The 13,441-nt window shown below is 43.6% G+C and overlaps 2 protein-coding genes across 2 annotated transcripts in view; both read left to right on the top strand.

Moving 5' to 3' along the window:
• Positions 1 to 5,081: 5,081 nt before the first annotated feature.
• On the top strand, positions 5,082 to 6,855 carry LOC308369971 (natterin-3-like; the record flags this gene model as incomplete). Its single annotated transcript, XM_080844530.1, is given in 3 exon segments — positions 5,082 to 5,232; positions 5,677 to 5,788; positions 5,790 to 6,855. Coding segments are annotated over 3 exon segments (1,329 nt in total).
• A 4,448-nt stretch (positions 6,856 to 11,303) lies between these two features.
• Positions 11,304 to 13,441, top strand: part of LOC308369969 (tripartite motif-containing protein 42-like) — a gene marked incomplete at both ends in the record, with an annotated part of 4,344 nt that continues 2,206 nt past the window's right edge. The window contains 3 exons of the mRNA XM_080844528.1: positions 11,304 to 11,389; positions 12,061 to 12,854; positions 13,390 to 13,409. Coding sequence (XP_080700654.1) covers positions 11,304 to 11,389; positions 12,061 to 12,854; positions 13,390 to 13,409 — 900 coding nt within the window. The remainder of the gene's footprint in view (positions 11,390 to 12,060; positions 12,855 to 13,389; positions 13,410 to 13,441) is intronic.

Genomic DNA, 13,441 nt, shown 5'->3' with positions numbered 1-13,441 from the left:
ATCACACAGACAGGCTCATCACACAGACAGGACCATCACACAGACAGGCCCATCACACAGACAGGCTCCTCACAGACAGGCCCATCACACAGACAGACAGGCCCATCACACAGACAGGCTCATCACAGACAGACAGGCTCCTCACAGACAGGCCCATCACACAGACAGACAGGCCCATCACACAGACAGGCTCCTCACAGACAGGCCCATCACACAGACAGACAGGCCCATCACACAGACAGGCTCATCACAGACAGACAGGCTCCTCACAGACAGGCTCATCACACAGACAGACAGGCCCATCACACAGACAGGCTCCTCACAGACAGGCCCATCACACAGACAGACAGGCCCATCACACAGACAGGCTCATCACAGACAGACAGGCTCCTCACAGACAGGCTCATCACACAGACAGACAGGCCCATCACACAGACAGGCTCCTCACAGACAGGCCCATCACACAGACAGACAGGCCCATCACACAGACAGGCTCATCACAGACAGACAGGCTCCTCACAGACAGGCTCATCACACAGACAGACAGGCCCATCACACAGACAGGCCCATCACACAGACAGGCCCATCACACAGACAGGCTCATCACACAGACAGACAGGCCCATCACACAGACAGGCCCATCACACAGACAGGCCCATCACACAGACAGGCTCCTCACAGACAGGCCCATCACACAGACAGACAGGCCCATCACACAGACAGGCTCATCACAGACAGACAGGCTCCTCACAGACAGGCTCATCACACAGACAGACAGGCCCATCACACAGACAGGCCCATCACACAGACAGGCCCATCACACAGACAGGCTCATCACACAGACAGACAGGCCCATCACACAGACAGGCCCATCACACAGACAGGCCCATCACAGACAGGCTCATCACACAGACAGACAGGCCCATCACACAGACAGGCTCATCACAGACAGACAGGCTCCTCACAGACAGGCTCATCACACAGACAGACAGGCCCATCACACAGACAGGCCCATCACACAGACAGAGTTAAACGGCATGCATGAGAGCGGCTGCAGAAAAGGCAGTATTGAGCTCAAGAGACCTGGTGGGGTATTAAGAGACCTGGTGGGGTATTAAGAGACCTGGTGGGGTATTAAGAGACCTGGTGGGGTATTAAGAGACCTGGTGGGGTATCAAGAGACCTGGTGGGTTATCAAGAGACCTGGTGGGGTATCAAGAGACCTTGTGAGGTATTAAGAGACCTGGTGGGGTATTAAGAGACCTGGTGGGGTATCAAGAGACCTGGTGGGGTATCAAGAGACCTTGTGAGGTATTAAGAGACCTGGTGGGGTATTAAGAGACCTGGTGGGGTATTAAGAGACCTGGTGGGGTATCAAGAGACCTTGTGAGGTATTAAGAGACCTGGTGGGGTATTAAGAGACCTGGTGGGGTATTTAGAGACCTTGTGAGGTATTAAGAGACCTGGTGGGGTATTAAGAGACCTGGTGGGGTATTAAGAGACCTTGTGGGGTATTAAGAGACCTTGTGGGGTATCAAGAGACCTGGTGGGGTATTAAGAGACCTTGTGGGGTATCAAGAGACCTGGTGGGGTATCAAGAGACCTTGTGAGGTATTAAGAGACCTGGTGGGGTATTAAGAGACCTGGTGGGGTATTAAGAGACCTGGTGGGGTATCGTGACGTGCCACATGTAGTGTCTGTGCTGTTGGAAGAAAAGGCCTCACAACTCTCCCCAGCCAGGTGCTGAAGGGATCACATCATTTTGTGAGGTCTACACACTATCAAGGTACAGCAATGTAATGTGTTGAGAGCTGCTACTCTTACCCCTACAGAAGAGGATGGAAAATCACATGATTGTGCTGAGGTGGTTAACGTGGCCTGCACACCCTGGGGGGGTGCAATGCATCCTCCTTAGTATGCCTGACATGGTTCTCTGTGTAAATGGTTCTGCATGAAGGGATCCAAGAAATGCGGGACACTGGGTCTTATAGGCCTTTCACCGCCAGGTGCACTGAAAAGGCAGGATATGCAGGGCAGGAACAGTGTAGTACATCTTACATATTGTAGAATAGGAGAGGAGAGGGAGAGTGCATGTTGTACTGTGAAGGAGAGCCTTTACGGATTCTGGGTGCAACATGCGGCGCATTCTGCGTCTCACCAGCCAGTTGTGCATTGATTTTGCAACCTGCTGCTCAGGAATTATAGTTGGGTAGTTATTGCATTGGTTAGGTAAGGTTGTTGGATATAAGTACTTGCATGTGACAGTGAGAGGATTGGCTGGTACGGGAAATATAAATAGAAAAAGCCTTTATTGTCATTGTATTTGCATACAACAAAATCCCCAACCAACAGCGTAATGAATTTAAACATATTTTGTTACAAATGTTGTAATAATTAACAAAGCTCCCTGCCTTGGCAGTAATTGTGTTGGCTAATAAATATAAAGGACAAATAAACGACATTGACAGCTATGAGGAAATGTTCCTGATCAACTATGTGGTACATGAGTTGACTTTATTAATAAAATATTAAGACACAATAGTGTCTTGCTAGTGACACACCCTCAGACACAGCGGGAAACCCCCCAATTATATATTGTCTCAAGGTTTACAAGGAAGCAATCAGGCTAATCAGTAAGCATTGTTCCTGTCGCTGCCTGGTTCCTCCTGCTGTAGGGTCCAAATGACTCTGCCTGGTTTAAGTACAACACTCAGTCAGACTGGGCACTGAAATTCTTAAGACAATACACCGCACAACAACCTACCATAGCAAAGCATGAAATAACATAACATATAAGTACTCTAAACATACATTACACATATAATAAACATATAATACATCTACTAAAGATACAAAATAAATATACAATACAATGTGCTAAACATATAATACACACATAGTAACCTATGTTTGTTCAGTGTCCAGTGTGTTCCAGTAGAATACAATTTAAAATACAACAACTGTGTTCCAGTAGCATAACATTTAAAGTAATATTATGCAACAATCCTACCTGAAAATAACAGCTTCAAAATCATTTTGGTGGTACACTTTTAATATGAAGAATGGCATCTGTGTCACTGCCACAGCATGACAGGTGCACCTGGTATTGCACTATGTAACTTTGGGTATAGGGCGTGAGACCTCTTTTAAAAAAGACGTAATGCTTTATGGCACCACCTCATGCAACAACAACAACAACAACAACAGACAGCAGGTAAAAAAACAGATTTACAACTCTCAGGTCTGCCGAAACTGAGTAAAAATGCACTTCCTTGAAGACACACACACACACACACACACACACACACACACACACACACACACACACACACATAGTCCTGCATCACATTATTTATTGAAAACTAAAGTGTTGGCTTGGGTGTGGTGGGATATTGTCTCAGGTTAATAATGTTAATGTTTCAATTTCTAATGCTTGAAAAATATCCCACTGTGTGAATTATTGGTGGTGGCAGTCATGGTTTTGGGCTGCTTTGCTGCCTCTGGACCAGAACGGCTGGCAATCATTGACGGAACTATGAATTCTGGATTGTACCAGCAAATACTACAGGAGAATGTCAGGGTATCTGTTTGTGAACTAAAGCTCAACAGAAGATTGGTCATGCAGCAAGACAACGACCCTAAACACACAAGTGTGTAAGTCTACCAAAAAATGGTTAAAGAAGAAGAAATGTAAGAATGGCCGGTATGACAGGTATGTCCAGGTGTGATAAATAAACACATGTATGCCCAGGGAAGATGCATAAACACAGGTATGCCTGCTCTTTTTCCACCTTTTCATGACCTTACAGACTTTACAGTCCTCTATCTTCCCTTACGTTGTATTTCCTTTTTTCTTCGATGCCATGTCTATGTCTTCCACTCTATCCATTAATCATAGGACAGTCCATGGGTCATAAAAGCACTAAGAGCGGCACCCTGACTGTGTTTTTCAGACCTCCAGAACAAGGCAATGGCCTGCCTGCCAATGAGAAGGCAGATTAAGCCTCACCGCTGTGGTTTTGCTGAATGCCAAGCCAATGATGAGTTTGGCCTTCTCAAAGTCTTCTACCACTGTAAACAATATTAACTCTGTAAACGATTCTCTAAAATCACACACATTGCCTCTATCAGTCTGTGTTCTAACCTGCTGCTCAGGAATTATAGTTGGGTAGTTGTTGCATTGGTTAGGTAAGGTTGTTGGATATAACTACTTGCATGTGACAGTGAGAGGATTGGCTGCTGTGAGGAATACAAATACAAAAAAAACCTTTATTGTCATTGTATTTGCATACAACAAAATCCCCAACCAATAGCACAACCTTTATGCTTTCCAGTGCATAACTAATGTTGTAAAAATGAACAAGGCTTCCTGCCTTGGCAGTAATTGTGTTGGTTAATAAATGTAAATGAAAAATAAATGATATTGACAGCTATGAGGAAATGTTCCTGGTCAACTTTGTGGTACATGAGGTGACTTTATTCATCAAACATTAAAGCACAAAACAGCCTCTGGGTAAATTTAAGTTGCAAACCTCCTATAAAAGGGGCCTACAATAATCAGGATGTGTCAGATGTGAACACACTGGATCACACACTGCTCTCTGTCTGAACCAATAAGGTAAGATCTTGTTTTGTTTTATTTTATGGTGATTTTATCACACTGTTGGGTGGAAAAGAAGAATTATACAGAAATTCATTCACTTAGTTTTCATATCCTTAATTATGATTTCACAAAAATGTGTCAGCTTGGACTCCGGAGTTGTTTATAAGTATCTTTTTATTCAACAAGCTTGTCGGGCTCACTCAAAACTTGGCAGATGACAGTGAAGCAAAGTTAAACACATCACAGAAGTTATATAGATTGATGTTAGTTTTCCTATTTTTTAATACATAGGACAAGAATGCCCTGGTCTAGGCTGTTCAGGTGTAATGTTATCAATATAGTTTGCCAGTCCTTAGGAAGTTGTGTGGCCATAACATTAAGCAATAAAGGTAGCCTATCATATAATGGCACAAACATTGTAGATATCATGGAACATAGATTTTTCCTGAATAAATGTATCGTGATTGAATGTTCTCAGATGAGGTCCTACCTGTGTGTGGCTCTCACTGTTCTGGTCCTGGCCGCGGACCACACCCTTGCTGGTGTCACACTCTCGGACACAGCAGTAACCCCCCCAATGATGTATTGTCTCAAGGTTATCAAGGAAAGAATCACAGAAAGGCTAATCAGTAAGCATTGTTACTGTCTCTACCTGGTTCTTCCTGCTGTAGTGTCGAAATATCTCGTTTGTCGCTTTAGTGTCTTTCATGTCTCTCTCAATCACTCGACTTTTTTCAGGTTTCCTCATCTTGCATCATACATTTGGATATATCATTTTGTTTTTTAAAACCAGACCGAAACAAAACCAAGCTAATCAAATGCTAATACCTCAGTACCTCAACCCAAGGCAATCAGTTTAGCAGCTGCTTTGTACATTATTGGGATACAATAATGGATGTATGCACATAAAAATGATGAATAGTGAATATAAAAAACTGGTAATAGGACTGGGTACATTTTAAGATTTCTTGCTGGAGAGAACATTTTAGCTGTAGACTAAGTGTATTTTTTCCTGGATCCAGAAGCATGGCTCCTTGACCCTTGACCTTTGTGATTTTGTGCTTTCCTCCTAGCAAACCTTCCTGAAGAGCAAGTCCCTTCAGCTCAGAAAAAGACCAACGCTGTTGCTTTCAATGAGGCTAAAACTTCCAATAACTTCCCTCCATTCACCTTCCATGACAACCCACCTTGAGTGGCAGAGGTTTTCTGGGTCACCCCCAAAGGGAGCAGTGGGCATCTGGAATGGCTTTACCAATCGGCAAGATTACGTGTGCAGGACATCTGATGGCTGTGAGAGCGGATTCTACAGCAGCAAATATGGTGATCATTGCTTCTACGCACGCTACCCAGAGTTCGGGCCCACCAAAGATTTTTACGTCCTCGTAAACAAAGATGAATTTGTATATCTGGAGTGGAAATGGGGATCTTATGGGTCTGGTCCAGGAAACTCAGTCAGAACATGTCTTAGGTCAGAGAGGGATTATGTAGGAAAAAACCAGTATGGTTTAGGATTGGTTTATTCTGGAGATTCGTTCTATTTACCTTGGTTGAAATCGTTTTATGGTGGTAAATTCTATGGGTACACTACATGGTACAGAAGATCTTACCAGGTTTTAACAATAAATACTGATGGATATAAGCAGGAGATCAAAGATGTACAGTATTACCTTAATGAAAGTAGCATCATAGAACCTCCCCCATTTTCCGTTGATAAACAAACTGTTACCAACAATGAATGCAAATATGCGATAATGAAAACGAAACTATCTGCAACCCAAACAAAATCAAACACCTGGCAAGTCGCTTACTCCATGAAACTAGCAACCAGCACCACTGTTACCGTAGGGACACCTGAAATAGTCGGTGCTAGCGTCATCATTGGTGAGGAAGAGACTTTTCAGATGACTCAGGAATTATCCATCTCCCAATCTGTAACCACTAGCCTCGAGGTGCAAGTCAAAGTGCCCCCAAACAATAAGTGCACTGTTAAGATGCAAGGCAGGAGATTCACATCAGACATACCCTTTAAGGCTCGCCTTGGCCGTACCTACAGCAGTGGTGAGACAAAGTGGACCACCATCTACGGTACTTATAAAGGAGTTCAGGTGGCTGATTACAACGCTGTCATAGAGCGCTGTGAGCCTCTGGTCGACCCCTTGCCTTGTGCAGATGAGGTCCATGTGTTAGACACGCCCCCCTTGTGTCAGCAAGCCGCTGACCAATCAATGCAGTGCCATCTTCCAGTACACTAGCAGGGAACCAATTGAAGCACAGAGCCTTGAGAGTGATCTCAAAGTCAAGTTCATGGGGTCTCATTAGGACATGCAGGGGATGCTTTCTTGCTTTAGTGGTGTATGACTGAAGGTCAGTCATTCACCAAAATCACATTTGTATTGATTCATTTAAGCAGACACTTTTTTCCACAGTCACTTACATTACGGATATACATCTTAAGCATTCATGTTAGCTGGGAACAAATCCGTGCCTTGCTCTACCGATCACGGCCTCGTTTCCCGATAACGACGTATCTTAACGGCCTACGTGGATTTTCGCGACATCGTACACTAAGTAACACTTTCTATTAACGTGCGTTTCCCAACCACCAATTTAAAGTCAGGTGCACGAGCGCAACGTGCACGAGTTCTTAAGTAGCGCTTAGGAGCTGTTTACGTCAGGTTAACCTGTTTACGATAATTGCTGTGAAATTAGCTAGCCTATGCGTGCATCGAACGTGCAATGTGCACTGAATTCGGGGCGGGGATAGTAACGCCATCTCCAGCAGAGTAGCTTATTTAAACTGTGTTCCCATTGTAAGGACATTTATTACGATCTGTCTGAGAGTGGGCTGTCAAAGCTAGCATCATCGAAATCATACAGTACAGTAGGCTACATACATTCAATAAAATTAACCTACATTTGAGTCCAACTGCATGACCATTCTTACCCTACACTTACCCTTACAATAAAGAAGTGATCCTATTTCAACCATAACTTCATTTTAAATAATGTCTTTCTTTATGACATTTAGTTTATAGTTTAGACAGCAACGTTGACATCTACAGTATATTCAACTGCATCCACTACATAATCTCAAACTTTATTTGTTGGTAACTCTCCAAAAAGGCTACCATTAACACATTTCTTAATGAAAAGGAAACATGCATCACAATAATACTTCAGTGTAACCTGTACCTATGTGGAGTGCAAATATGTCTTGCCATTACACTACCCAACAGCCCTACGTCTGCTAACACTACATAATGCATAATTCCTACGGGCACTGCACTAGTTTTGTATAGCCTAATCTTTATTTTCAAATACTCAATATTCTTTATTTCTATTTTGATGGGAATAGGCAGGTGAAACAATGACATTCTCATGATGTGCTATACACAGAAACATCGTGTGGATTTCTTCTACAATATATACAACCATCTAGCTAGAAAGCTACCATATAAGCCAATGGAGTGGTGGCATAAGCGCTAATTGTGCCATAAAACTACTGTTTGAAAGCTTCAGTTAAGACCTACATACTCTCCATTGGTCGCGTAGCACATTTCAGATCAAACCGAGTCATTATAAACATATAAAAAGTTGTGTAGATAGCTTTATTAATGTAAAATATTCCTCGCTTCAAGTAGCCATGTTTTTTTTTTAAATTCCCCTTTCTTCCGAACGACGGTCGAACGACGCCCCTGGTGGATTAAATCGCTAAGTGTGAAGTTACTACTGGTCCTGACCACACGTAGAATTCTTCTCAACGAAAGATACACTTAAGCTAAGTGCTGCGTTGGGAAACCCGTCTGCAACGTAGGATTCCTCTTACGAACGATTTCAAGTGCTTTTTAGGCTAAGTGCGCGTTCGGGAAACGAGGCCCTGATGGTTTATTGCATAATACAACTATAGCCTTTATTTCAACGCACTGTCCTTCAGAGAAATTCAGACAGACTCTTTGAATCGAGCATACAAAAACACATTCTAATTCAAAGACTCCTTAAACACAACGGGTCAACTACGCTACTGATGGATATGCAATCTGTGATCTTGTCCTTATCTTGGGGTGAAACAACCATAAATGTTTGACTGCTTACATTTTTTTAAACTTTATTTACTGGGGATTGTCGCCTTGCATAGGGGGAGTGGTGGGGACAGATCGGGGTCACTATGAATCTGGGGGGGACATGACCCCTCCGTCCCCAGTGCAATCCCCGCCCCTGAGCAGGAGGACACCTTATGGAGGACACCCTATGGAGGACACCCTATTGAGGACACCCTATGGAGGGCACCCTATTGAGGACACTCTATTGAGGACACCCTATTGAGGACACTCTATGGAGGACACCCTATTGAGGACACTCTATTGAGGACACCCTATTGAGGACACTCTATGGAGGGCACCCTATTGAGGACACCCTATTGAGGACACCCTATAGAGGACGCCCTATGGAGGACACCCTATGGAGGACACCCTATTGAGGACACCCTATGGAGGACACCCTATTGAGGACACCCTATGGAGGACACCCTATTGAGGACACCCTATGGAGGACACCCTATTGAGGACACTCTATTGAGGACAGCAACGGCACACCTGATGTGGAATGAGCAGGACTCCATCTTGGATTGAAGGCCGATGTGGGTCGTCTGGTACAGAATCGTCTACAACACAGTGTGGGGAGCTCCAGAAAATACAGGGTGCAGTACCTTGTGAATCACCATGTTTGTGTTCATGTGGATAGATTAGCGATGGAGACAGGGCCGGGTCCTTCTGGAGAACGCTCACGAGTGATGATGGATGGATGGAAGGATGGATGTGTTCTTTATGCTCACTAAACATCACTGACTATATTACATGATATTGTATTACATTATCTGATATGACATGTGGAATTGTACATTGATGTATACTGCTACTAATTGCTATTTATCTGTATTTCATTACATTTCTAATAGAAGCCTTTGTGTAATTCATTTCTGTTTCTCAGGCGATCATTATAAAAAAAATAAACAACAATAATAATAATAATAATAATAATAATAAAACTAAAAACTTATCATGACAAAAAAAGGATTTTACTTCTGCCTGGAAAAGGCTATGGTAAAGTTAGGGGTGCTAATACATTGCTTAGGAAGCAACTAAAATCACATGACATAAGGTAGGTGACATCACACAGGGGGTTGTAGTCAGCATTACACAGGAAGTTGACCCCAAAAATCAAGAGGTCAAAAAATGACATATGCTTTAGGTGGATTTTAATATAAGGCTGTAAAATGTATATGCTTAATTTAATGTGGACACCAATGATAAGCAAATATGTGTGATGTATAAGTGTACTTAAATAAATAAACACTTTTTTGAAATTATGTTTATATTAATTTAATTTGAACATTTTCTTGGTGTCCCAAATTACCAAACATGGTAATTTGGGACAACATGTTTAGGGTATAAAATTAAATTCTGTCAATAGTTTAGTCATAAATAACCTGATTAAAAGTGAACTGGTCACTTTTATAACAACACAAACCCTCTCATGATTTTAGTTATATGCTTCCTAAGCAATGTATTAGCACCCCTAACTTTACCATAGCCTTTTCCAGGCAGAAGTAAAAATCCTTTTTCCTTATGCTGTCCCAAATTACCTGATGTCCCAATATACCTGAATTCACCCTATGCTTGGGCGGGTATATATTCACTGACAAAATTGAGAATCGGATGTATGTTAGGTCAGGCGCGTAGATCCTGCCCCCCTGTCAGGCAGACTCAAATAGGAAAACATTTTCTACCCAAAATCCCACAAATAGAAAATTAGCAAAACTGTCTGCTCCACAGTATTAATTAGGCCTATCCATTTTTCTGAAGAAGAAAAAATGAAATGTGCGCATCTATTATTATCGGCACTCAACTGACTGCATAAAATGTGACATCTGACAACGTATCCATTTATTTTCACTCATGAAACTGTATTACAGTCTTCCACATTCATTTCAAAGGCCCTGCCATTGTTGACCGGTGACGCAACAAATGTAACAACGTTAAACTATTTTAAAAAAGCGCCTTTCTTTCTTTATTTCCACTTGTTATAACGACCTAGGACTTAAAATGTTAATTAAGTCAGTTTGAATATTTTCAATACGTTTTGTAATGTAGTGTAATCTGAATGGTTAGCAGGCGAGCAGTAAGAGTGATATTTGTTGTTGAAGGCTTGATTTGTCCCTTGTTTATGTTTTATAATTCTTTGTTAGTGGCTTTAGACAAAAATGTCAAACAAATATTTTAAACCTAAAAATGTACTTATTAGCTAGAAGCAATCAGAGCCATGAAAGTCTTTCTGGTAGCAACAACAGTAGCCTATTGTTAGGTATCGTTCCTTTCACAATGACGCCATAGACGAATTTACTTTTATATCTAACACGTCATGGATGGATTGTATCGTGACGTTGCAATGTGTCAGTTGGTGGCACATTAAAAAACAACCGCCACTTTTAATCAACACAACACAACACTATACAACACTCAAGCACACCCAGTCATTCCCGCTAGATGTAAGTATATTAAAATGTCCTTCTTAGCAATTTTCATACACGTGTGTTTAGGCACGCTGCTATTTTACTGTTTGCAACAGATCCGCCTTCTTGAAAGTGTTATTTTAACTGATTTCTGCGACCGGCTCGTCAGCTGTTGAACTTGAGCAAATCTCGATGTCGGACTCCGTGTCCTTCTGGAGACGTGCGATCTCTCAGAGGAAGTTTGGAGGGAACAAACCTGGCGACAACAGTTCCTTGCGGTAGGTTGCTGACAAAACCCTCAAAACTAACGTGAAATGAGTACAAGAGTCAGATAAAACATAGTTCTACCAGCATATTGATAAATACAAATAATATTACAAATAAAAAACAGTAACTTCTTATTTCCCGAATTGACCGAAAGGTCGAGGTTAGTAAGTTGTTTATTATATGGCATTGCCATTTTGTAAATGAAAAGAAATGGTAGGCCTAATTGTTAATAAAAAACATATCGTTTTGTTCAGCTCTCAAGTCTTCTCAGGACATAATGTGTTTCAAGTGTTGCTAAGCAACCAATTACTTGCTAACTAACTATAATGATCAATAGAAAACGGACAATGGCTCAGCTAAAATGGCTTTAATTTAGAGTAAAGTAACAACACAAGTGATTCAAACTATAGTTTCTAGTGTTCATCATCACTTTCAATTGCGCTCATTTTTAAGATGACTTCAGAGGGCAATGAGGAATCAATAGGCGGCTGGCATGACTTCCTACTAGCCATCAGAGTGCTTGTACTGTTACCATATAATAATACATTTTTAAAAATTAATTTGAAACATCATATGATGAGGGACCTACTGGTTATTGTGTTGCTATTATAAATCTAACATATAACACATATGAGTGGTGATGATTGGCGTGGGTTCTGACTGTCATCCTATGTTGTCCTAGGCACGTGAGCCTGCCCAGCACCCCAGAGAAAGAGCCTCGCGCTGGGGACAGCCCTGCCATGCTGCCCCTGGCCAAGCTCCTATGCTGCCCAGGGTGCGCCACCTTCCTGCATCACCCCATCTCTCTGCCCTGTGGGCACTGCCTCTGTCTGCCCTGCCTCTCCGCCCTGCGCAAGAACAAGGCCCGCGAGATGCCGCCTGGCCCCTCTGACGCCACCGCTACCACTGGGGAGCTGTCGGCCCAGTGCCCTTGTTGCCAGGCCGATTACCCGCTCCTGCCCGGAGAAGCCTGGTCCTTCCCTGCCAACGTGCTGCTGGCGCAGACAGCCAAGAGGCTGCTGGATGCCCACCCGGAGCTGCGGAGGCTGCAGGGGCACCGTGGGCGGCACCGTGGGCTGGGGTCCAGGTCGGCGCCCGCGTCCTGCCCGCTGCCAGCCTCCGTGGGCCCGCGTAAGGCACCCTGCGAGCTCTGCTCCAAGCGCCGCCCCGCCCAGACCTTCTGTGCCACCTGCAGGCTCCACTACTGTGCCAAGTGCCTGCACAAGCTCCACAGCAACCATGCTTACCGGGCCCACGCGCTGGCTGAGCCCGCCCAGGAGGAGGGGCGAGAGCTGTGCCCCACCCACCCAGAGGGAACCCTCACGCACTTCTGCCAGAGTGACGGGGCGCTGGGCTGCCAGGACTGCATGGCACAGCCCGACTGCACCCACTATGGACACCTGGTGGCGCCACTGAGTGAAGTCAGAGCCAGCACTGAGAACATGTTACGCCAGGCACTGCAGCATGCCAGCATGGGTGAGAGCGCTAGGACACAGCTTGTGTGTGCGTGGGTGTGTGTGTTTTAATGTGTGTGTGTGTTTTAATGTGTGTGTGTGTGTGTTTTATTGTGTGTGTGTGTGTGTGTGTTTTAGTGTGTGTGTGTTTTGATGTGCGTGTGTGTGTGTGTGAGTGAGTGAATATGTGTAATAATAATAATTATTATTTTTAAGGCGCCTTTCAAGGTACTCAAGGTCGGCGTACAACAGTCAACAATACAGTTAATTCAATTTTAAAATGCACAAAGCAGAGCAACAGCAGAACAACAACTTCTGCAGACTGTGTGTGTGTGTGTGTGTGTTTTAGTTCAGCAGCAGTGACTCTGTGTGTGTGTGTGTGTGTGTGTGTGTGTGTGTGTGTGTTTTAGTTCAGCAGCAGTGTGACTCTGTGTGTGTGTGTGTGTGTGTTCTAGTTAAGCAGCAGTGTGACTCTGTGTGTGTGTGTGTCTGTGTGTGTGTGTGTATTCTAGTTCAGCATCAGTGTGACTCTGTGTGTGTGTGTGTGTGTGTTCTAGTTCAGCAGCAGTGTGACTCTGTGTGTGTGTGTGTGTGTGTGTGTGTGTGTGT

Source organism: Sprattus sprattus (genome assembly GCF_963457725.1).
Source record: "Sprattus sprattus genome assembly, chromosome: 9".
Taxonomy (NCBI): Eukaryota; Metazoa; Chordata; class Actinopteri; order Clupeiformes; family Clupeidae; genus Sprattus; species Sprattus sprattus.
The sequence above is the reverse complement of the archived record's forward strand: the minus strand, read 5'-3'. Positions and strand labels throughout refer to the sequence as shown.